General features: G+C 38.1%; 1 protein-coding gene across 4 annotated transcripts in view; it reads left to right on the top strand.

Moving 5' to 3' along the window:
* GABRA3 (gamma-aminobutyric acid type A receptor subunit alpha3) overlaps positions 1-26,631 on the top strand; it is a 354,529-nt gene that overhangs the window by 305,220 nt on the left and 22,678 nt on the right. For all 4 annotated transcript variants that reach the window (XM_045820553.1, XM_045820551.1, XM_045820552.1 and 1 more), the window contains one exon: positions 17,032-17,243. In XM_045820553.1, coding sequence (XP_045676509.1) covers positions 17,032-17,243 — 212 coding nt within the window. The remainder of the gene's footprint in view (positions 1-17,031; positions 17,244-26,631) is intronic.

Below are 26,631 nucleotides of genomic sequence, written 5' to 3'. Positions count from 1 at the left end.
CCTGCACACGGAAGAAACACCTAGCCAATCTTCTGAGGAAAAGAGTAAACAGCTGATGGTATCCCAGCATATATAAAGATTGCAGATCAAAAATTGTAGAGAACATTGAAAAATCAGATAAGTAGGTGGAAGTGTGAACACCAGGACCTGCTGGAAGAGGAAACCCACCAACAAAGGAACCATCAACAGATAACAAAGGAAGAAGGTGAAGGAGGGATTGGAAATGACACAAACCTCAATCCAGGACTGATCTGGAAATATAACTAAATGTTGGAGAAATTATCCAGAACAAACAACTGAACAAGGGCAAGACAGAAGCCTCAAAACCTCGTACACACAGGAGAACCAGCTTCAACACAACCTGTTCAAACTTGCAAAATAGAATACAAGATGTGGTGGAGAGAATTACCCTCAGTTAACCAGCTAGTGGGAAGTACCCACCAAAGAAAGACCCAACAACAATCAAAACCCAAAGACATACAGAGAGCCAACATAAGTGACAGCCCAAGACCAGTGAGCTCAGAAGATCAAGGAGACTGCACCACTGAATCTCACAGGTCTTCTACCATAGAAGTTCACACCATAAAGCCAAGGACTCAGAACAGATCAATTTAAGAAACAGAGGCTAACAAGAAGAGTCTCACAAACAATGAGAAGACAAAGAAACAATCCCCAAATGAAAGGAAAGGAGGAAGCCTCAGAAAGAATGCTAAATGAAATAGAGGCAAGTCAGCTATCAGATATTGAGTTCAAAGCAATGGTTATCAGGAAGCTCAATGAGCTCACGGAGAACTACCAAAAACTACTGGCAAACTACAATGAACTCGCTCCAAACTATATCAAGATGAAAAATGAAATATAAATGATCAACAAGGGCCAAGAGGAAATGAAAAATACAATTTCTGAACTGAAGAACACAGTAGAAGGAATAAAAAGCAAGCTTAATGAAGCATAGGATCAGTGAGCTAGAGGACAAGGTAGAAAAAACACCCAGAAAGAGCAAGAAAAAGAGGCACTGAAAGAATGAAGAGGGGTTAAGGAAAATGCAGGACAACATGAAACATAATAAGATCCATATAACAGAGATAACAGAAGGAGAAGAAGAACAAGGGATAGAAAACCTGTTTGAAAAAGTAATGATGGAAAACTTCCCTAATTTGATGAGAGTAAAGGTCACACAAATCCAAGAAATACAGAGAGTCCCAATCAAGAGGAACCCAAAGAGGCCCACTTCAAGACATATCATCACTGAAATGGCAAAACTCCAAGACAAAACCAGAATCTTAAAGGCAGCAAGGGAAAAAACAGGAAGTAACATACAAGGGAGCCCCGTTAAGGCTAGCAGTTGACTTTTCAATGAAAATGCTCCAAGCCAGAAGGCAATGGCAAGATATATTCCAAGTACTGAGAACCAGAAGCCTGCAAAAAATACTACTTTATCTAGCAAGGCTCTCAATTAAAATGGAATGACAAATAAGGAGCTTCCCAGACAACAGAATATACCTCCTTAAACCAGCTCTGCAAGAGATGGTAAAGGGTTTGCTTTAAGAACAGGAAGAAAAACAGTGAGACAGAGAAAGGAATACAGGTACAAAAAATGGCAATGAATAAGTACCTATCAACCTTAACCTTAAATGTAAATGGATTAAATGCTCCAACCAAATGACATAGAATAGCTGAATGGGTAGGAAATCATGACCCACACATATGCTGCCTACAAGAGACCTTCCTCAGAACAAAAGACCTACACAGACAAAGTAAAGAGATGGAAACAAATATTAAAAGCAAATTGACAGGAAAAAAAAGGTGGGTTAGCAATACTCATATCAGACTAAATAGACTTCAAAAAACAAGAGCCATAAAAAAGAGACTCAGAAGGTCACTTCATAATACTCAAGGGAAGAATCTATCAAGAAGACATTGGCATAGTAAATATATATGCATCCAACATAGGAGCACCAAATACATAGAGAAAATCTTGGAGGTCTTCAAGAAAGATATTGACAGCAACACAATTACAGTAGGGGATTTTAATACCCCACTGTCAAAAATGGATAGATCCTCCAAACAAATATCAACAAAAATATTGTGGCATTAAACAATGCACTATATCAAATGGACTTAACTGATATATATATAGAGAGCCTTTCCTCCCAAAGAAACGAAGTGCACATTCTTTTCAAATGCACATGGAATATTTTCAAAGATAGACCACATGATAGGACACAAAACAAGTCTCAACAAATTCAAGAAAATTGAAATTATACCAAGCATTTTCTCGGACCACAAGGGACTGAAACTAGAAATCAACCTCAAGGGGGGGGGGGACCCCAAACACTCAAAGAAATTAATATTGAATAGCATGCTATTAAATAATGAATGGGGCAAGAATAAGATTGGGGAAGAAATCAGTTTCTGGAAACAAAGGAAAATAAACTCACAATAATCCAAAACTTATGGGACACAGGAAAGGCAGTTCTGAGAGGGAAGTTCATAGGGATACAGGCCTACCTAAAAAAAGAGGGAGGAGGAGGAGGAGGAGGAAGAAGAAGAGGAAGAAGAAGAAGAAGAAGAAGAAGAAGAGGAGGAAGAGGAGGAGGAGGAGGAGGAAGAAGAAGGAAGATGGCATGGAGTAGGAGGGAACAGATTTGGCATCCTCCTGCGCATGGGAGAAAATCCTGGCCGATCTATGGAGTGGAGGAGCAAGCAACGAACATACCTCAGCATATGTGAAAATAGGGGACCAAGGATTGTCGGGGAACCGAAGAATGAGTTGGTGAGAGGAGTGCTGCAACACGGTAGGGCCCCAGGGACCATAGCGGGTTGGGGAGGGGGTGCAGCCCCAGGCCCAGTGCCCATTGCCGGATTTGCCACAGAGTCCTTGGGAGAGAGCGGGGACAACTGCTCCCTCTCCAGCCATACTGGGACTGAGTGGCACTGGGAGGAATCCACTTGCTAGCAAACACACAAGGGCTGTGAGCACCCTCAGAGTCTGTGGACACCAGTGGGGTTGGGTCATGCAACGGACCCTGGCCCCCACAGTCACCAGTCTGGCTGGAGAGTTGGGCTGCAGGAGAAGCCAGGCTGTGGTATGGAGTGGTAGGCTTCAATAGGAGGAATAACTCAAGAGGAAGGAGTGAAAAGACAGACGCTGTTTGGGGAATTCTCCTACAGCAGTCACCGGCCTCCCTGCAACCCAGCCAGGCAGTGACCCGAGTTTGCACAGAAGGTTATGCTTGTGTGGAGGACCCTGCACACCGACAGTGCTGGGAAGGGTGAGGAAGTCTAGCTGAGGGTGCAAGTGTGTGCTTGCGCTCACGCAGGAGTGCATCACCACACCCCAGTCCAGAGCAGTAACCCTGTGGAAAGACCTAATTCCCACACCCAGAGCTCAGGGCCCAGGAGCCAGGATAGCTCCCCAGACAGTGCACAACTGACCGAGTGCAGATCCCATAGGAAGAAAAGCCATACCAATAACCCCTCAGCCTGCTGCAGCCAGCAAGGCCAGACAAACCAGTTTGGACACTTTGAAACCAAGCTTTTAATTTTATTCTATTTTTATTTTTTAATAATTTTTAATTTTTTAATTTTTATTATTTTTCTTTCATTTCCTTTTCCCTCTCTTTTCTTCTTACTTGTTTTATTCCTTCTTCCTTTCTTTCCTCCAATTTTATCTCTTTTTCCTTCCTTCATCTGCTTTTTTTATAATACCTACAAGTGAGACCAAACAAACAAACAAACAAACAAAACACTGGAACTGTGAAAAAAACAGAGTTGGACCCAAAGAAGGGGCATCACAAAAGCTATGACAGTGAGACAAATTTCACTCTGCTATTACAGAGAACCTGCAAGTTATGCATATTTGTATTATTATTATTATTTCCATTATTCCTACATATTTTATTTTGATAGTATTTTTGTATTCCTCTTCTTTCTGTATAGTCTGCTTTGATAGGCTGGCTATATTGGATCATTTAACAGGTTTCCCCTGATATCTCTTTCATAGTGTATTGCTAATTTACTGTCCTTCACTTCACTTGTGTCCCATTAGCACACTACTCAAGGTCCTATACTCCCTATTCTTGTTATCTAGATCACGTGGATTCTGTCATATGATTGTTGCTGTAATATTATTGTGAAAAATAGCTGTTCCATACAATTGTAAATACTTCTCAACACCCCTCTCAGATCTTAGCCCAATGCAGTTTCCTGAACTCTATTACTGTAGTGGTTAACTCTGTTCTCTCACACACTACACCTATTTAATATCCTTTACTCTCACCTTAAATCAGAATCTGACCTCCCACAACCTCACTGCTCTTTAGATCTAACTCACAATCCTTCCCTCCCCAACAAGAGTCTTATCTTCTTTCCATCTTTTCTAAAAAGTGGCTAGTTGGGTGGAAGATCACAGTTAACACTATACATAGCTAAAGGGTCTTCAATCTGTTTTCTACTGGCTGCTACTGTAAACATCATAGAAAACTCTCTTGCTGTCTTAAACCATTTTGCCTCCCCCCTCAAACAGATCACACACACACACACACACACACACACACACACACAAATACAGTAGGTGGATGCGGTGAACACCAGGATACCACTGGAAGAGGAAGGCCAAGAACAAAAAAACCATTAACAGATAACAACAGAAGAAGGTGAAGGAGGGAGTGGAAACCACACAAATCTCAATCCAGGACTTATCTGGAAATACAACTAAACAGTAGAGACAGTACCCAATACAAACAACTGAACAAGAGTAAGAGAGAATCCTCAAAACATTATGCACATGGAAGAACCAGCTTCAACAAAACCTGCTCTCACCAGCACAACAAAATACAAGAGGTGGTGGACAGACTGACACTCATTTAACCAGCTGGTGAGAAGGAACCACCAAAGGAAGACCCAACAACAATAAAAACCCAAAGACAAACACAGAGCCAACCTAAATGACAACCTAAGACCAGTGAGCTCGGAAGATCAAGGAAACTGCACCACTGAAACTCACTGGTATTCTAACACAGAAGTTCACATCATAAACCCAGGGAGCTAGAACAGACTAATTTAAGAAGATGAGGCTAACTACAAGAGTCTCACAAACAATGGGAAGACAAAGAAACAATCCCCAAATGAAAGGAAAGGAGGAAGCCTCAGAAAGAATGCTAAATGAAATAGAAGTAACTCAAGTATCAGATATTGAGTTCAAAGCAATGATTAAAAGGAAGCTCAATGAGCTCACAATGAGCTACCAGAAACTACAATGAACTGACTGCAAACTATATCAACATGAAAAAGGAAATAGAAACTATCAACAAGGGCCAAGAGGAAATGAAGAATACAATTTCTGAACTGAAGAACACTGTAGAAGGAATCAAAAGCAGGATTGATGAAGCACAAGATTGGATCAGTGAGCTAGAGGACAAAGTAGCAAAAACACCCAGAAGGAGTAAGAAAAGGAAAAGAGGCTCAAAAAGAGTGAAGAGGTATTAAGAGAAATACAAGACAATATGAAACATAATAATATCCGTATAATAGGGATACCAGAAGGAGAAGAAGAGCAAGGGATAGAAAATGTATTTGAAAAAGTAATGATGGAAAACTTCCCTAATTTGATGAGAGAAAAAGTCACACAAATCCAGGAAACACAGAGAGTCCCAATCAAGAGGAACTCAAAGAGGCCCACTTCAAGTCATATCAGAGTTAAACTGGCAAAACTCCAAGACAAAGAGAGAATCTTAAAGGCAGCAAGGGAGAAACAGGAAGTAACATTCAAGGGAGCCCCAATAAGGTTAGCAGCTGACTTCTCAATGGAAACACTCCAAGCCAGAAGAGAATGGCAAGAAATATTCCAAGTAATGAGAACCAGAGGTCTGCTACCAAGGCTACTTTACCTAGCAAGGCTCTCAATCAAGATAGAAGGCCAAATAAGAAGCTTCTCAGATAAAAGAAGTCTAAAAGGATACACCTCCACCAAACCAGCTCTGCAAGAGATGCTAAAGGGCCTGCTTTAAGGAAAGGGAGGGAGAGAGAGAGAGAGAGAGAGAGAAAGAAGGAGAGAAACACAGGTAGGAAAATGGCAATGAATAAGTACCTATCAATAATAACCTTAAACATAAATGGATTAAATTCTCCAATCAAAAGATAGAATAGCTGAATGGATGAGAAAGCATGACCCACACATATGTTGCCTACAAGAAACCCACCTCAGGACAAAAGATATACACAGAATAAAAGTGAAGGACTTGAAACAAATTTTCCAAGCAAATGGACAGGGAAAAAAAAAGCTGGGGTAGCAATACTTATATCAGACAAAATAGACTTCCAAAAAAGGGCCATAAGAAGAGACCCAGAAGGTCACTTCATAATACTCAAGGGAAGAATCTATCAAGAAGACTTAAACATTATAAATATATATGCACCCAACATAGGAGCACCAAATACATAAAGAAAATCTAAGAGGATTTCAAGAAAGATATTGACAGCAATACACTTATAGTAGGGTATTTTAACACCCCACTGTCAAAAATGGACAGATCTTCCAAACAAAATATCAACAAAGATATTGTGGCATTGAACAATGCCCTAGAGGAAATGGACTTAACTGATATATATAGAGCCCTTCATCCCAAAGAAACAAAATACACATTCTTTTCAAATGCACATGGAACATTTTCAAAGATAGACCACATGATAGGACACAAGGCAAGCCTCAAAAAATTCAAGAAAATTGAAATCATACCAAGCATTTTCTCTGACCACAAAGGACTTAAACTAGAAACCAACACCAAGGGAAGAAACCTGAAGCACTCAAAATCATGAAGATTGAGTAGCATTCTATTAAATAATGAATGAGTCAAGAATGAAATAAAGGAAGAAATCAAAAAGTATCTGGAAACAAATGATAACAAACTCACAACAACCCAAAACTTATGGGACACAGCCAAGGCAGTCCTGAGAGGGAAGTTCATAGCGATATAGGCTTATCTAAAAAAGATAGAAACATATCAAACAAACAACCTAACCTAACATCTACAAGAACTCGAGGAACAACAACAAAGACAGCCCAGAGAAAGTAGAAGGAAGGAAATGCCCAAGATCAGAGCATAATTAAATGACATAGAGACTAAAAGCAAAATTCTAGGGATCAATGAATCCAGGAATTCATTCTTTGAAAAGATAAACAAAATGGACAAGCCTTTAAGCATGCTCTTCAAGAAAAAAAGAGAAAGGATCCAAATGAACACAATCAGAAATGAAAGAGGAGAGATTACAACTGACACCACAGAAATACAAAGGATTGTAAGTAATTACTACGAAGAACGGTATGCCAAGAAATTTGAAAACCTAGGTGATATGGACAAATTTCTAGAAAATATAATCTTCAAGCCCTGGCTGCCGTAGCTCAGTGGATTGAGTGCGGGCTGGGAACCAAAGTGTCCCAGGTTCGATTCCCAGGCAGGGTACATGCCTGGGTTGCAGGCCATAACCCCCAGCACCCGCACATTGATGTTTCTCTCTCTCTCTCTCTCTCTCTCTCTCTCTCTCTCTCTCTCTCTCTCTCTCTCTCTCTCTCTCTCTCATCTCCCTCCCTTCCCTCTCTAAAAATAAATAAATAAAAATCTAAAAAATATATATATAATCTTCCAAAACTCAACCAAAAGAAGCAGAAAGCCTGAACAGACCAATAACAGCAGACGCAATTGAAGCAGTAATCAAAAACCTCCCGACACACAAAAGTCTGGGTTCGGATAGTTTCACAGGAGAATTCTACAAAGCACTTAAGAAAGAGCTAACCCCTATACTCCACAGACTATTCCAAAAAATCCAGAATAATGGAAGACTCCCAAACTCGTTTTATGAAGCCAGCATCATCCTAATCTGAAAACCAGATAAAGACACAAGAAAGAGAAAAAACGTCAGGCCAATATCACTGATGAACATAGACGCTAATATCCTCAACAAAATATTGTCAAACGGCATCCAACAATACATTAAAAGGATCATACACCATGATGAAGTGGGATTCATCCCAGGGATGCAAGGATAGTTCAATATTCGCTAATCAGTAAATGTAATACATCACATAAACAAAAGAAAAGACAAAATCACATGATCATATCATTAGATGCAGAAAAAGCATTTGATAAGGTACAACACCTGTTTATGATAAAAACACTCAGCAAAGTGGGAATAGAGGGAGAATTCCTCAATGTAATAAAGGCCATATATGAGAAACCTACAGCCAACATCATACTCCATGGGCAAAAACTAAAATCTTTTCCACTAAGATCAAGAACAAGACAAGGTTGTCCACTTTCACCACTTTTATTCAATATAGTATTGGATGTTCTAGCCACAGCCATCAGACAAGAAAAGGAAATAAAAGGCATCCAAATCGGAAAGGACGAAACAAAATTGCCATTGTTTGTAGATGACATGATAGTGTACATAGAAAATCCTATAGACTCTGCCAAAAAACTGCCTGACCTAATAAACAAATTTGGCAAAACAGTGGGATACAAAGTCAATATCCCAAAATCAAAGGGATTTTTGTATACCAACAATCAAACAGCAGAAGCGGAAATCAAGAAAAAAATCCCATTTGATCAAGCAATAAGAAAAGTAAAATACCTAGGAATAAATCTAACCAAGGAAGTAAAAGACCTGTATACATAAAACTACACAACACTGAAGAAAGAAATCAAGGAAGACACAAACAAATGGAAACATATACAGTGTTCATGGATTGGAAGAATTAACATCATCAAAACGGCCATACTACCCAAAGCAATTTACAGATTCAATGCAATACCTGTTTAAGTACCAATGGCATATTTCACAGACATAGAACAGACACTTCACAAATTTATATGGAACCATAAATGACTCCAAATGGCTGCTGCATTTTGAGAAAGAAAAGCAAAGTAGGAGGGATCACAATACCTGATATCAAACTGTATTACAAGTCCACTGTAATCAAAACAGCCTGGTACTGGCATAAAAACAGGCACATGGAACAATGGAACAGAATAGAGAGCCCAGATAAGCCCAAGTCTCTACAGCCAATTAATATTTGACAAAGGGTGCAGCAACATAAAATGGAGTAAAAACAGTCTCCTCAACAAATGGTGTTGGGAGAACTGGACAGCTACATGCAAAAAAAATGAAACTCAACCACCAGCTTACACCATACACAAAAATAAATTCAAGGTGGATGAAAGATTTAAATATAAGGAGTGATACCATTAAAGTCCTAGAGGAGAACATAGATGGGAAAATCTCAGACATCCCATGCACCAACATCTTCACTTATATGTCCCCTAAAGCAAGGGACATAAAGGAATGAATAAACAAATGGGACCTCATCAAATTGAAAAGCTTCTGCATGGCTAAAGAAAACAGCATTAAAACAAAAAGAGAACCAAGTGTATGGGGAAACGTATTTGCTAATGATACATCAGATAAGGGTTTCCTCTCCAAAATATATAAAGAACTCACATGACTCCACTCCAAGAAGACAAAAAAAAAGAATTATAAAATGGGCAAAAGACTTAAACAGACACTTCTTCAAGGAGGATATATAGAGGGCTCAGAGACTTATGAAAAGATCGCTAGCCATCAGAGAGTTGCAAATTAAAACTATAATGAGATACCACTTCACACCAATCAGAATGACCATCATAAACAAATCAACAAACAAGTGTTGGAGAGGATGTGGAGAAAAGGGAACCCTAGAAAAGGGACCTTGGAGAAAAAGGGCACTGTTGGTGTGAATGCAGACTGTTGTGGCCACTGTGGAAAACAGTATGAAATTTCCTCAGAAAACTACAAATGGAACTGCTTTTGGAGCCAGCAATTCCAGTGCTGGGATTATACTCTAAGAGCCCTGAAACACCAATGCAAAAGAACCTATGCACCCCAATGTTCATTGCAGTACAATTTACAGTAGCCAAGTGCTGGAAGCAACCTAAGTGCCCATCAATAAATTAGTAAATCAAAAAACTATGGTACATTTATACAATGGGATATTATGCACCAGAGAAAAAGCAAGAGCTCCTACCCTTTCCAAAGGCATGGATGGAACTGGAGTGCTTTATGCTGAGTGAAATAAGCCAGGCAGTGATGGACAAGTACCATATGATCTCACCTTTAAGTGGAACATAATCAACAAAAGGAAAGAGCAAACAAAATATACCCAGAGACATTGAAATTAGGAACAATCTAGCAATAGCCAGAGGGGAGGGGTGAGGGGATAATGGGAAGAAGAATTTTCAGAAATTACTTTTAAGGACACATGGACAAAACCAAGGGGGATGGTGGAAGCAAGGGAGGGAATTGGGTTTGCCTGGGGTCAGAGGAGTGGTGGGGAGTAAATGTATAGAACTGTAATTGAACAACAATAAAATAATTTAAAGTAATAAATAAAGTTCAAGAAAAGAATGAAAATAATAAATATATGGGTAATGCTAAATGACTATTAAATGCTTTAAATAATAACAGTGTTTTAGGGAGTATACAATATATTTGGAATAAAAGATTAGACCATAATATAATCTATGTAATTTGAGATGGGGATACATGGAGTTAAAATGTTCTAATGACTTTCCTTGTCAGGAAAATGTGTAAAATTGTGAACTAATATTTAACTTTCATAAGTCAAAGATGCATCATAACCAAAACTCTCATATATCTGATGGAAATGTTAAGAAATAATTTGACAGTGTCATATAAAGTTAAACATACTATTCTTACTATGTAAATATGCATTGCTATCCCTAGGTATTTACCAAGAGAAACAGAAGGCTATGCTAACACAAGGAGTTCTATAATGTGTAAATATTTCCAGAAGCTTTATTCAAAATAGTCGAAATAGTCCAGATGTCCATTAATAGGTGAATGGATAAACATTCAATGGAATACTCTTCTGAAATTAACAGGAATGAGCTAAAGATACATACAATAAAATGAAACAACCTAAATAATATTAAGTTGAGTAGAGGAACCCAGACACAATGAGTACACATTGTATGTTATTTATATGAAACTCTAGGGGTAAAATCCAATCCATAGTGAAAGAAAGCAGAAAAGGGCATTGAAAAAGAATGAGGTGCCCTGACTTGTGTGGCTCAGTGGATTGAGTGCTGGCCTGTGAAGCAAATAGTCGCTGGTTCGATGCCCAGTCAGGGCACATGCCCGGGTTGTGGGACAGGTTTCCAATAGAGGGCATGTGAGAGGCAACCACACATTGATGTTTCTCTCCCTCACTTTCTCCCTCCCTTCTCCTCTCTCTAAAAATAAATAAACAAAACCTTTAAAAAAGGATGAGATGGTTACCTGGGAACAAGGAGGGGCTAAAATGGTCTCAAAAGAACCTTTAATTAGGTTCTACTTTTAGGTGAGATCATATGATATCTGTTTTTCACTGCCTGGCTTATTTCACTAAGCATAATATTCTCCAGTTTCATCCATGTTTTCACAAAGGGTAGGAGCTCCTACAAACAAGCAAGCTAGCAAAGTGTAACCACAGACAGTGAAATTAAGAACAAACTGACAGTAACTAGAGGGGAGATGGGAGAGGATAACGGGGTGGGGAAAGGGTAAAGGTATTTCAGGAACATCTATAAAGGGCACATGGACAAAACCAAAGGGGGGTTGGATCAAGGGTGGGGGGTAGGGATGGTTGGGGTGGGTAGAGTGGTGGAGGGAAAATGGAGACAACTGTACTTGAACAACAATGAAAAGTATGGAAAAAGGGAACCTGTGATGTAATGGAAGTATTCTATAGATGATACTTATGAGAAAGGATAAATGGTGATGGAAGGAGACTTGAATTGGGGTGGTGAATACACAGTACAGTGTACAGATGATGTGTTGTAGAATTGTTCACCTGAAATCTGAACAGTTTTGTTAACAAGTGTCACCCCATTAAATTCAATAAAAGGTAAAAAGTGTGGAGAGGGGTACCACCAGATAGTAGAAATATCACAGGAGCACAGTTTATCATATGACTATGATAATGTAATGGAGTAAAAAAATAATAGAGATCAAGGAAAATATGAATCCCTACCACTTGAACACTTGATTCTGAATGACCAATCAGCTTTTGGAACCAAAATGGTATATTTAAAAGGACAATCATGTTTCAGTTAAGATCAAAAGAGGAATGTGCATTCGGAGAAGAGGTTGAGAAGACAGGTGAATTTATTTGTCATAGAGTAGCACAGGTGGGGAGTTAGAAGAGTTTGGGAGAAAAGGGTTGTAAAGAAGGAATGGGGCACTTGATCATATTTAGTAGTGTACTTCATAAAACAGGATTAAATCTGACTGACAACAAATTAACAAAAAGTCTTGCCCTTGTGGTGGTATCTGAGCTCAATAGATTAATTTTTATTTATCTTCTGGGGAGAAGTGAGTGCTTATTTTGAATTCTGTAGTCTGAAATATTTTAATTTTTATATCACTATGACCTAAATCTGTAAGACACAGAATAGATGGTTAATGTTGGGGAAAAGAAGAGAATAAGAACTATATTATTGATAATAACAACACTACAGTTACTTTAAAAAGTAAATTATTGCCCTGGCTGATGTGGCTCAGTGGATTGAGCATTGACCTGTGAACCAAAGGGTCATTGGTTTGATTCCCAGTCAGGGCACAGGCTTGGGTTGAGGACCACATCCCCAGTAGGGGGCTTGCAAGAGGCAACCACACATTGATGTTTCTCTCCCTCTTTCTCCCTCCCTTACCTTCTCTAAAAATAAATAAATAAAATCTTAAAAAACAAAATATTAAAAAAGTACATTATTCACTCTGATGAGAGCAAACGTGGTGTAGTCCATAGGCTGTAGTCTGGGCAGAGCAACTGAACTCATTACACATGCATTAGTGGCCTATTCTATTGTGTTCAGGGTTGAGGAAATAGAGATATTGTCCATGGTCTCTGCTTTTAAGCAACTCTCATTTTGGTGTAACAGACTTGTTATCAAACAACTACTACACTTTTAAAAGTGCTCAACGGAAGTGAGGCAGGGCAGTCACACAAAAACTTTCTAGAAGAGTCTTGAAAGAGAAGCACTGGGTGGCAGGCCCAGATGTCTTTTAAAATGTCAAACCCTTTTGTCCATCCATGAAGTACACCAAATGCTTTGTTGAGGATACTACCAGCTTTGAGGAGCTAAGAGCTCTTCACAAGATCACAGTTCTAATTAAGTCTTAGAGGCTAGATCTCTAAAACTCTCTACTGAGATATGACACAGAAACACTTGTGTTTCAGTGTAGTTCTCTCCATCCATGCACTGGCACAGAGCTGTGAATGTGCCAAGGATGGACAGTTGGAAATGATGATAACCATAAATGAAGTAATTTGTTTCTCCTGTGAATTACTCCTTTCTCAGTGTGATCACTGGATTACTGAATCTTGGATCTATTCTCAGAGCTTATAAGGCCATAAATTCATATAGTTTGTTAATATGTACTAGCTATGTGGCTGATTCCCGAAAGGGCTTAATATGCATTTTTGCTAATCAGCCTTGATGAGTCTCTGCCTAACTAGTTCAAAGGTCTTCCTTTATGGTGTCCCTTTTGAAACTGTAGTGTCTTCTCCAGTCTAGATTTTCATTTATATAGCAAATGTATTAGTAAGGTATGCAAGGAGGCAGAGAGGAGAGAAGGCCCCAAAGGCTGCAGTACATATGGCTGGCTTTCTAGGTAGAGTTGATAGTTAATAGGCTTTATCTGCTTGTTTTTTTTTAATATAACATCTCTCCCCACTAGGATTTCCTTCCATGCCCTATTTGACCTAGCTCATGAGGCTAACATTCCCATCCTCTTGAGCATGCCAGTACTTAACAGTTCTGAGTATCCCGCCTTCCCTAAGTCTGGATGACTTTTGACAGTAACTGCCTTATCACCATTCTGGGGGATAGAGACTGTAAAGTATATTCACAGAAAAGAAGAATGAAGGCACAGGGAAATTAAGGAAATTGCCCAGCATAAAAAGAAAGTAATTGGCAGTACTCAAGACTCCTAACTTCTAGTATAGATATTTATGCATAAGAGACCAGAATTCTATTGCTAACAATTATAAAATTATTACAAGTTTGTTTAAAATGTGTTTATAATCATAGTAAAATTAGGAATGATGTTAATTATAAAAGCTACTATTTATTGATTAATTACCATGAGACAGATATTGTGCTATGGGCTTTATAAATATCATCTCACTGGATCTCCCCAAAATTCTCTGAGTCTGCTTTTTACACATGATAAAACTGAAGCTGAGTGGGGTAAAACGCTTTGTTCAAGCTCATATTACTAGTAAGTGGGATTGACAGATTTTCTATTTCAGTTTGACTATAGAGCTCATATTGTTAACCACACCACTATAGAGCTAAAATTTATATCTACAATTTGAACAGAACAGAAAAAACTAAATAGAATTAAAAAGTGAGTAAAAGAAAGTCTTAAATTTAGGGTAATAATACCACCAAGAAAAATAATTGATGTACAGTAAGCTGTGGTTTGGCAAAAACACACAAGAAATAAATATTGGAATAGCTTTAGTTGTCCATGAAGCTCAATAGGATCTAGACTGTGATGCAGCTAAAGAAGCATTTCCTACAATAGTTTGTTGCATTGTAAGGAGAATAGTGTCCATAGTAATGGAAGCAAATATTCTACTGATCTCAGACCATGTCCTCAGCCTTGGACTCAGTTATGGACTGTTCAGAAAAGACCTACCAAAATGAGAGAGGCAGAGAAATAAGAGAGGGAATTGGCCATCTTCATTCTGGAGATAAACAGATTCATGAGGAACCATTGCCACCATTTCCAAGTCTCTGAAGGCCTGTCTTGAAGAGGAGGGAACAGGTTATTCTTTCCTGTTTTGCGAGAGAGAGAACTCTAAGATCGGTGAGTGGACTAGGGGTTAGAAGAAGGCAGGTTTCAACTTATAAGATAGGGGGTTTTGCAACAGTATACAAAGTTAATATTCAGAAAATGAAGGCATTTCTGTACACCAAAAATGAAATATCAGAAACAGAAATCAGGAAAAAAAATCCTATCTACTATAGCAACAAAAAAATAATAAAGTACCTACAAATAAACCTAACCAAGGAGGTAAAAGACCTGTATTTAGAAAACTACACAACACTGAAGAAGGAAATTAAGGAAGACACAAATAAATGGAAGCATATACCACGTTCATGGATTAGAAGAATTAACATAATCAAAATGTCCATATTATCCAAAGCAATTGATAGATTCAATGCAATTGCTATTAAAATAGCAATGACATATTTCACAGATACAGAACAGTTCAAAAAATTGTATGGAACCATAAATGACCCCAAATAGCTGCAGCAATCTGGGAAAGAAGAACAAAGTAGGACGGATCACAATACTTGATATCAAATTATATTACAAGGCCACTGTAATCAAAACATTCTGATACTGGCATAAGAACAGAAACATAAATCAATAGCACAGAATAGAGAGCCTAGAAATAAACCCATGTCTTCATGGTCAGTTAATATTCAACAAAGGGGACAGGGGCATAAATGGAGTAAAAACAACCTCTTCAACGAATGGTGTTGGGAAATCTGGACAACTACACGCAAAAGAAAAAAGAAACTCGACCACCAACTTACACCATACAAAAAAATAAACTCAAGATGGATAAAAGACTTGAAATATAAGTGACGGCATGATAAAAGTCCTGGAGGAGAACATAGGCAGGAAAATCTCAGATATTCCCTGCAGCAATATTTACACTGATATGTCCCCTATACCAAGGAACATAGGAAAGAGTAAACAAATGGGACTTCATCAAAAGAAAGTTACTGTATGGCCAAAGAAAACAACAAAATGCAGAGAGAACCAGTCATATGGGAATGTTTGCCAATGATACCTGTAGATACCTGTAGATCACACAAAGATTTGATCTACAAAATATATAAAGAACTCACATGACCCCACTCCAGGAAGACAGACAATCCAATGGGCAAAGGACCTGAACAGACACTTCTCCAAGGAGGACATACAGAGCTCCCAGAGACACATGAAAGGATGCTCAGCATCACTAGCCATCAGAGATATGCAAATTAAAACCACAATGAGATACCACTTCACACAAGTCAGAATGGCCATCATAAACAAATCAACAAGTGCTGGTGAGGAGAAATGGGAACCTTAGTGAAGTGTTGGTGGAAATGCAGACTGGTACAGCCACTGTGGGAAACAGTATGGAAGTTCCTCAAAAAAACTGAAAATGGAAGTGCTTTTTGACCTTGCAATTCCACTGCTGGGATTATGTCCTAAGAATCCTGAAACACCAATTCAAAAGAACCTATGCACCCCAATGTATTATGCTAAGTGAAATAAGCCAGGTGGTGAAAGACAAATACTATATGATCTCATCTATAAGTAGAACCTAATCAAAAAAAAAAAAACAAGCAAGGAAGCAAAAGATAACGAGAGACATGGAAATAAGTAGCAAACTGACAGTACTAGACAGGAATAGGGAGAGGGATAATGGGGGAAAGAAAGGGAAGGGTCATTAAGCAACATGTGTAAAGGACCCATACACAAAGCCTAAGAGGGGTAAGATTGAGGGTGGGAGGTGTGGGGGAGGGGCACAGGAAAGTAGTGGTGGTAAAATGGAGACAACTGTACTTGAACAACAATAAAAATTTCAAAAGAAAAAAGAAAAAAATAGGGCTTTTTTTCAAATTAGAATGCTCTCTTACAATAAAATATTTTACCTATTCTTTAATGGAAATGTTTAAGCAGAAGCTAGAGGACAACTTTTAGAAATGTTGTACTGGAAATCCCTACTACTGTGAGAATTGGCATGGGGTGTTTAGTAGATAGGTCCATCCCACCTTGACATTCTGTTTTTTTTTCTTTTTTTTAACTTTAAAGGGGCCGTTTGAGTGGGGTATATCTCCTCATTTTAAGTAGAAAGTTGGTGATCTTATCAGATATGTTCCAAATGTCTTTGAATGGCAACTGGTCCTTATCTTCTCTCCCCAGGTGTCACCACTGTTCTCACCATGACCACCTTGAGTATCAGTGCCAGAAACTCCTTACCTAAAGTGGCATATGCGACGGCCATGGATTGGTTCATAGCCGTCTGTTATGCCTTTGTATTTTCTGCGCTGATTGAATTTGCCACTGTCAACTACTTCACCAAGCGGAGTTGGGCTTGGGAAGGCAAGAAGGTGCCAGAATCCCTGGAGATGAAAGTAAGATACAGCAAGGGTGGGGGCTGGGAAGCACTCCCTGAGAGAACTGTATTGGAACCAGAAGTGGACAGTTTGCAGCCTTTGGGAACTGGCCATGGCTGTGTGCTATTCACTGGGGTCATCAATCCAGTTCTCAACTGGAATGCTTCTTGGCAATGTGGAATGCTTGCTGGGGGCTAAGAGGGTAGGTATCACAGAGGGTTGATGTCTTGTGGTGAGGATCAAACCTAAGTGTGATACTGCTAGAATCAAAGGGAACCCTTTGTATTTACAAAGTCATCCAGAAGAGTGAACTCTGTTTTCAACCAAGAGAAAAATCTCTAGGGCCTCCTCTCCCCTCACCTTCCAGTATGTTCCCATTACAGTCAGACCAAAGTGATCATCATTTCTTCTGTGTCTTTGCTTATTTACTACTCTCTATCTGGAATGTCCTTTTTTTCTGCCTGGTGAAGATCTACTCATTCTTTAAGACCCAGAGGAAAAGCTATTTTATTCATAGAGCCTATCCAGAATCATCCAGATGATAGCTTTAGCTTTTCTTGAGTGATGGATTGGGAGGGTGCTCTTGATATTAAAGGTATTTGCTTCCTCCCTGGACTGAACAGAAAGCAGAGGCTTGTCTGCATCATCTTTCTAATTAGCTAGCATACTTGCACAGCATCTTACTCACAGTAAAAACTGAACAACTATTCATTGGCCTCTGGATGTATGGGAAGGGAGAAAAAACAATAAACCAACTGGAATTGGTAGGAATAAAACATGAATATAGTGAAATAAAGATTTTTGCCCTTGGCTGATTTAAAAGAGTTTATAACTCTAGATCTAGATGAAGACTATTCAAAGTCACTAAACAAAACCTGGCAGATGTGGTCACAAAACCATTTCATGAAGAATCATGGAGAAGAGAAAAGATAATGAAGATTTTTTTAAGCAGGAGGAAAAGATATATATTCTATAGAATACATACTGGTGAGTTGGCAAAACTTTAAAATAGATTTTAATTGTTTATTTGGGTAAAGTTTATTAACTTCTTCCTATAAATTATGAAGAAATAAGCATGTTTCTACTTCCTCCATCTACCCTAACAGTATTTTTGGTTGGTTTTATTATTATGCTTAAACTAGTTGTTACCTTTGTGTCCTTAAAATATTTACCCACTATGAACAGGGTCTATTGATCTCTCACTTACTACAAAGACATGAGGAAATTGGTATGCTTGTCCTATCTTTTTAAAAATATTTTATTGACTATGCTATTATAGTTGTCCCATTTTTTCTCCCCTTTATTTCCCTCCACTCTGTGCTCCCCTCCCACCAGCTTTCCTATACCTTAGTGCATGTCCATGGGTCATACATATAAGTTCTTTGGATTCTCCATTCCCCATACTATTCTTAATCTCCTCCTGCCTATTTTGTGCCTACCATTTATGCTTCTTATTCCCTGTACCTTTTCCCCATTCTCACACCTCCCCATCCCTGCTGATAATCCTCCATATGATCTCCATTTCTGTGATTCTGTTCCTGTTCTAGTTGTTTGCTTAGTTTGTTTTTGTTTTTGTTTTTGTTTTTAGGTTTGCTTGTTGATAGTTGTGAGTTTGTTGTCATTTTACTGTTCATATTTTTTATCTTCTTCTTTTTCTTAGAAAAGTCCCTTTAACATTTCATATAATAAGGGCTTGGTGATGATGAACTCCTTTAACTTGCCCTTATCTGGGAAGCACTTTATCTGCCCTCCCATTGTAAATGATAGCTTTGCTGGATAGAGCAATCTTGGATGTAGGTCCTCGCCTCTCATGACTTGGAATACGTCTTTACAGCACCTTCTTGCCTGCAAGGTTTCTTTTGAGAAATCAGCTGATAGTCTTATGTGTACTCTTTTGTAGGTAACTGTCTCCTTTGCTCTTTATGCTTTTAAGATTCTCTCCTTGTCCTTAATCTTGGGTAATGTAATTATGATGTGCCTTAGTGTTCACTTCCTTGGGTTCAACTTCTTTGGGACTCTCTGAGCTTCCTGGACTTCCTGGAAGTCTATTTCCTTTGTCAGATTGGGGAAGTTCTCCATCATTATGTTTTCAAATACATTTTTAATTTCTTGCTCTTCATCTTCTCCTTCTGACACCTGTATGATTTGGGTGTTGGAACATTTAAAGTTGTCCCAGAGGTTCCTAAGCTTCATTTTTTAAAATTCTTTCTTCATTCTGTTCTGGTTGAATGCTTATTTCTTCCTTCTGGTCTAAGCTGTTGATTTGAGTCCTGGTTTCCTTCCCTTCACTGTTGGTTCTCTGTATATTTTCCTTTATTTCACTTAGCCTTCACTTCTTCCTCTATTTTGTGAATATACTCAACCATTTCAGTGAGCACTCTGATTACCAGTGTTTTGAACTCTGCCTCTGATAGGTTGGCTTTTCATCACTTAGTTGTATTTTTTTCTGGAGCTTTGATCTGTTCCTTCATTTGGGCCATATTTCTTTGTCTTGGTGTGCATGTTACATGGTAAGGGCAAGAGTCCCAGGTATTTGTCAGGTTGAGGCAACCCACGTTGCTGTGTTGTGGTACTGTATGTTGGGGAGGGGTCCCAGATGAACAGTGCCGCTTGCTCAGCTCTCTGCCAGCTTTCAGTCACTTCCTCAGCTACCCACAGGCAAATTGGGCTCTCCTGGTGCTGATTCCCAGGTTAGTGGGTGGGTTTGTGTACGTTTTAGGACCCTATGTGTCTCTCCAACAAACTCTCCTGTGAGGCTGGGAGTTTCTCCTGGCACTGCAATGCCCACAGATTTTTTCAGTCAGAGGTTTGAGGCTTTATTTACCCACACTGAAACCCTGGGTTGCATGGTCTGTGTTGCTGTTCAGTTGTTCTTCTTGGTTTATCTGCATGCAAATGTGGGACTGCTCATTCTGCCAGCTTGCCCACCCTCATTCTCCAGCTGCCACCTTGCCGCAAGTCCTCTTTACCCTGCTGCCTGTCTCTGCCCTTCCTACCAGTCTGAATGAATGTTTTTACTTAACTCCTTGGTTGTCGGACTTCCATACAGTTCAATTTTCTGGCAGTTGTGGTGGATTTTTGTTTTTAAATTTGTTGCTGTCCTTCTTTTGGTTGTGCGAGGAGGCAAAGTATATCTACCTATGCCTCCATCTTGGCCAGAAGTCTACTCATCCTATCTTTTACCTTGTCTTTCTACCAGGCCCTGTCATGTCCCAAATTTCATTTGCTTTACTACCATTTCAGAATTGTCAAGTTTCATATCATTTGCATGCTATTATACAGCTATAATTCTTATAGTTGATTAATCATATATTAAAATGAATTCTCTTCTCAAAATAGTCCTTTTATTAATTTTTCCATTCATTGCTTAACTTAGCTCATGGGAACCATATTTCCTACTATCTTGCATGTATAAAATTGTCTGTCAATTATGTGTACACCTGGATTATAATTGGGCTGTTTTACAATTTAGGGGTCATAGTCTCTTTCTCTGATATCCATGTAGCTATTGATTGTTATATTCAGTTCTAGCAATAAATGTGGCTATGAAGAAATGTCAAGTTAGCCTGAGAATCTCGCACATAAGAGGGAACTTTATTTTATGGCCTAGAAGCCAATATACATGTTTGTTTTATTTATATATTTCAGTTACTTGACAAGCATATATTTTGTTCCATGTGTATGATTTTTTCCTAGTACAGCATGTTAACCTTTAAGCCAAAAGATTTATAGCTGTCTTTGTTTTAGCAAAATTTACCTAAAACATATCTTTGTTCTCTTCTCTTTCTATAAGCATAAATTATAAATATCACAGAAATTTTTCTTTCATATCTACCACTTCTCTAATAACATTTAGCTCTGTTATTTTCCATTTCATTCCACATCTCTGACCAATTTTTACTGTCTATTCATGTTCATTTCTATGATAGTGTTGCTTTTCTTTTTGTTTATTTATTATTTTTATTTTTTACATTTAAAATTATTTTTTATTAGTTTCAGGTATACAGCACAGCAATTAGACAATTGTATACTTTAAAAAGCATTCTCTTGTGGAACCTAATCAACAAAATAAACAAGCAAGCAAAATATAGCCAGAGACATTGAAATAAAGAACAAACTGACAGCAACCAGAGGGGAAGATAGTGGGGGAAAATGGGGATAACAAGGGGAAGGGTCAACAAGGAACATATATAAAGGACACATGGACAAAGCCAAGGGGCATAGGATTGAGGGTGGTAGATGGGGGTGGGTGAAAGTGTTCACAGGAAAATGGAGACAGCTGTACTTGAACAACAATAAAAAATGACAACATCCAACACACACACACACATAAAATCATTCCTTTGACATTTCCAGGACCCATCTGGCACAATATATATAGTTATTACAATGTTATTGACTATACTCCCTATGCATCCCTGTGACTATTCCGAAACTACCAATCTGTGCTTCTCAATCCCTTAACCTTTTGTTTGTTTGTTCGTTTAATTATTGTTGTTCAAGTACAGTTGTCTCCATTTTCAACCTACCATGATCCCCTGCCCCACCCATCCCCACCTTCCACCCTCAAACCTACCCCCTTTGGCTTTCTCCATGTGTTGTTTATACATGTTCCTTGATGGTGTTTTCCCTATTTTCCCACATTATCCCTCTTCCCCCTACCCTCTGGTTACTGTCAGTTTGTTCTTTATTTCAATGTGTCTGGTTATATTTTGCTTGCTTGTTTTGTTGATTGGGTGCCACCAATAACCAAGTGTTGGAAGCAACCTAAGTGCCCACCAGTAAATCAGTGGATAAAAAAGCTATGGTACAGTTACACAATGGAATACTATGCAGCAGAAAGAAGGAAGTAGCTCCTATCCTTCACAACAGCATTGATGGAACTGGAGAGCATTGTCCTAACTGACATAAGCTAGACAGTGAAAGACAAATACCATATGATCTCACCTTTACCTTTTTCACCCAGTCTTCCAACACTCCTGTTATCTGGGAACCCTCAGCCTCTTCTCTGTTCTTCATATGTGAATCTGTTTCTGGTTAGTTTTTTCATTTATTTTGTTCTTTAGATTCCAAGAATAAGTGGAATCAGGTAGTATTTGTCTTTCACTGACTGATTCATTTCACTTAGCATAATACCCTTTAGATCCATCCAGGCTAATGCAAATGGTAAGATTTTATTCTTTTTATGGACAAGTAACATTCTATTGTATAAATATACCACTGCTTTTATATCCACTCATCTACTAATGGACACTGGGGTTGCTTCCATATCTTGGCTACTTTAAATAAGACTGCAATGAACACAGGAGTGTACATATTCTTTTGGATTAGTGTTTTGGGTTTCTTTGGGCATATACCCCAAATTGGAATTTCTGGGTCATGAAGCAGTTCCATTTTTAAATTTTTGAGGATCCTCTGTACTGTTTTCCATAGTGGCAGCATAATCTGCATTCCCACCAACAGTGATTGAGGTTCCCTTTTCTCCACATCTTTGCCAGCACTTGTTTATGATTTATTGATAATAGCCATTCTGCAAGGTATGAAGTAATATCTCATTGTGGTTTTAATTTGTATTGCTCAGAAAATTAGGGATGTTGAACATTTTATATGTCTGTTGTCCATCTGTATGTTCTTTGTCTATTTGTATGAGTGTCTCTTCAGCTCCTCAGCCCATTTTTAATTGGATTTGTTTGTGTTTTGGTTATCATGTTATATGAGTTCTTTATAAATTTTAGATATTAACCCTGTATCAGATATCTCATTGGCAAATATGTTCTCCCACTCATTGGGTTGTCTTTTGGTTTTGTTGATGGTTTCCTTTTATGTGTCAACACATTTTTAGTTAACTGTAGTCCCACTTGCTTATTTTTATTGTTTTCTTTGCCTGGCAAGATATATCAGAAAAAAATATTGCTAAGAGAAATGTCAGACATTTTACTATCTATATTTATTTTCTAGGAGCTTTATGGTCTTGAGTCTTACATTTAAGTCTTCAAGTCAGTTTGAGTTTATTCTTGTATAGGGTGTAAATAGATGGTTTATTTTTATTTATTTTTTTTTTTTGCATCTCTCTGTGTCAGTTTCCCAGCATCATTTATTAAATAGACTGTCTTTACAACATTGTATATTCTTGCCCCTTTTGTTAAATATTAATTGATGATAAAGGTATCGATTTATTTCTTGGTCCTCTATTCTGTTGCATTGGACTATGTGTCTGTTTTTATGGCAGTGCCGTACTGCTTTGATTACTATAGCTTTGTAGTATGGTTTGATACCAGGTAGCATGATGCATCCAACTTCGTTCTTCATTGTCAACATTGCCATGGATATTGAGCATCTTTTGTGTTTCCATATAAATTTGGGGGTTATTTGTTCTTGTTCCATGAAATATAAAACTGGTATTTTGATAAGAATTGCACTGAATCTGCAGATTTCTCTGGGTAGTGTGGATACTTTAATGATGTTAGTTCTTTCTATCTATGAGCACAGTATGTGCTTCCATTTAATTGTATTTCTTAGATTTCTTTCTTCAATGTTTTATAATTTTCCTAGTACAGATCTTTTACCTCCTTGGTTAAATCAATTGCTAGGTATTTTACTTTTTGATGCAATTATAAATAGATTGTTTTCAGGCTCTCCATCTCTGCTAGTTCATTTTTGTTGTATAAAAATGAAAACAATTTCTAAACATTTAATTTGTGTCTTGCCTTATTGATTTCATTGATCAGTTCTTGTAGTATTTAGTGTAGTCTTTAGGATGCTTTATATACAATATCATGTCATCTGCAAATAATGATACTTTTACTTCTTCCTTTTTTTAATTCCATTACTGCTGTTCAATTACAGTTGTCTGCATTTTCTCCTCACCACTCCCCAACCACCCCAGCCAAACCCACCTCCTTCCCTAGCTTCCACACTTCCCCTTGGTTTTGTCCACTTGTCCTTTATACTAGTTCCTGAAAACCCTTCTCCCCACTGTCTTCCCCCCCTTCCCCTCTCATTATTGTTACATTGTTCTTAGTTTCAATGTCTCTGGGTATATTTTGCTTGTTTTTTTTTCTTTTGTTGATTATGTTCCAGTTAAAGGTAAGATCATATGGTATTTGTCCATCACTGCCTGGCTTATTTCACTTAGCATAACGCTCTCCAGTTCCATTCATGCTGTTGCAAAGGATAGGAGCTGTCTTTCTCTCTGCTGCATAGTATTCCATCATGTAGTTGTACCATAGTTTTTTGATCCACTCATTTACTGATGAGCCCTTAGGTTGCTTCCAGCACTTGGCTATTGTAAATTTTGCTGCAATGAACATTGGGATGCATAGGTTCTTTTGCATTAGTGTTTCAGGGCTCTTAAGGTATAATCCCAGCAGCAGAATTGCTGGCTCAAAAGGCAGTTCCATTTTTAGTTTTTTGAGGAAATTTCATACTATTTTCCACAGTGGCTACACCAGTCTGCATTCCCACCAATAGTACACTAGGTTTCCCTTTTCTCTGCATCCTCTCCAACACTTGTTTTGTTTATGATGGCCATTCTAACTGATGTGAAGTGGTACCCCATTGTGGTTTTAATTTGCATATCTCTGATGGCTAGTGATGCTGGGCATCTTTTCATATGTCTCTGGGCCCTCTGTAGTCTTTTGCCCATTTTTTAATTGGGCTTTCTGTTTTCCTGGAGTGGAGTTTTGTGATTCTTTCTATATTTTGGAGATCAAACCCTTGTCTGAGGTATCATTGGCAAATATGTGTTCCCATATAGTTGGTTCTCTTTTCATTTCAATGCTGTTTTCTTTAGCCATTCAGAAGCTTTTCAATTTGAGGAGGTCCCATTCATTTATTCATTCCTTTATGTCCCTTGCTTTAAGGGACATATCAGTGAATATGTTGCTGCATGGAATGTCTGAGATTTTCCTGCCAATGTTTTCCTCTAGGACTTTTATGGTGTCACAACTTATATTTAAGTGTTTTATTCACCTTGAATTTATTTTTGTGTATAGTGTAAGCTGGTGATCAAGTTTCTTTTTTTTGCATCTATCTGTCCAGATTTCCCAACACTATTTGTTGAAGAGACCATTTTTACCCCATTTTATGCTTTTCTTCCTTTGTCAAATATTAAGTGACTGTAGATATTTGATTTTATTTCTTGGCTCTCTGTTCTGTTCCATTGGCCTATGTGTCTGTTCTTATGCCAGTACCAGGCTGTTTTGATTACAGTGGCCTTGCAATACAGTTTGATTGATATCAGGTATTGTGATCCCTCCTGCTTTGTTCTTCTTTCTCAAAACTGCTGCAGTTAGCTGGCATTGTTTACGGTTCCATATATATTCCTGAAATATATGTTCTATATCTATAAAACATGCCATTGGTACTTTAATAAGAATTGCCTTGAATCTATAAATCACTTTGGGTAGTATGGACATTTTGATGATGTTAATTCTTCTAATCCATGAACATGGTACATGCTCCCATTTGTTTGTGTCTTCCTTAATTTCTTCCTTCAGTGTTGTATAGTTTTCTGAGTACAGGTCTTTTACTTCCTTTGTTAGGTTTATTCCTAGGAACTTTTTTGTTGTTGTTGCTATATCAAATGGGATTTTTTTCCTGATTTTTGTTTCTGATATTTCATTGGTGGTGTACAAAAATGCCTTTGATTTCTGAGTATTGACTTTGTATCCTGCTGCTTTGCCAAATTCATTTATTAGGTTGGATAATTTTTTGGTGGAGTCTATGGGATTTTCTATGGGCACTATCATGTCATCTGCAAACAATGACAGTTTTACTTCCTCCTCTCCAATTTGGATGCCTTTTATATCTTTTTCTGGTCTGATTTCTGTGGCTAAGACTTCCAGTCCTATGTTAAATAAGAGTGTTGACAGTTGATATCCCTGTCCTGCTATTGATCTTAAGAGAAATTATTTTATTTTTTCCCTGTTGAGTATGATGTTAGCTGTAGGTTTGTCATAGATGGCTTTTATTATTTTGAGACATGTTCTATTCCCACTTTGCTAAGAATTTTTATCATAAATGAGTGCTGGATTTTGTAAAATGCTTTTTCTGCATCTATTGATCATATGATTTTTATCCTTCATGTTGTTTATGTGGTACGTCACATTAATTGATTTGTGGATACTGTACCACCCTTGAATCCCCAGAATAAATCCCACTTGATCATGGTGTATGATCTTTTTGACATATTACTGGATTCAGTTTGCTAATATTTTGTTGAAGATTTTTGTATCTGTTCATCAGAGATATTTGCCCCTAATTTTCTTTCCTTGTAGTATCCTTATTTGTTTTGGATTAGGATAATGCTGGCTTTGTAAAATGAGTTTGGAAGTCTTCCCTTCTCTTGAATTTTTTGGAATAGTTTGAGAAGGGTAGGTATTAGTTCTTCTTTGAATGCTTGGTA

The sequence above is a fragment of the Phyllostomus hastatus genome, unplaced genomic scaffold (genome assembly GCF_019186645.2).
Source record: "Phyllostomus hastatus isolate PE091 unplaced genomic scaffold, TTU_PhHast_1.1 phas_scaffold_397, whole genome shotgun sequence".
NCBI classification, from domain to species: domain Eukaryota; kingdom Metazoa; phylum Chordata; class Mammalia; order Chiroptera; family Phyllostomidae; genus Phyllostomus; species Phyllostomus hastatus.
Note: the sequence above shows the minus strand (reverse complement) of the source record. Positions and strands in the feature narration are given on the sequence as shown.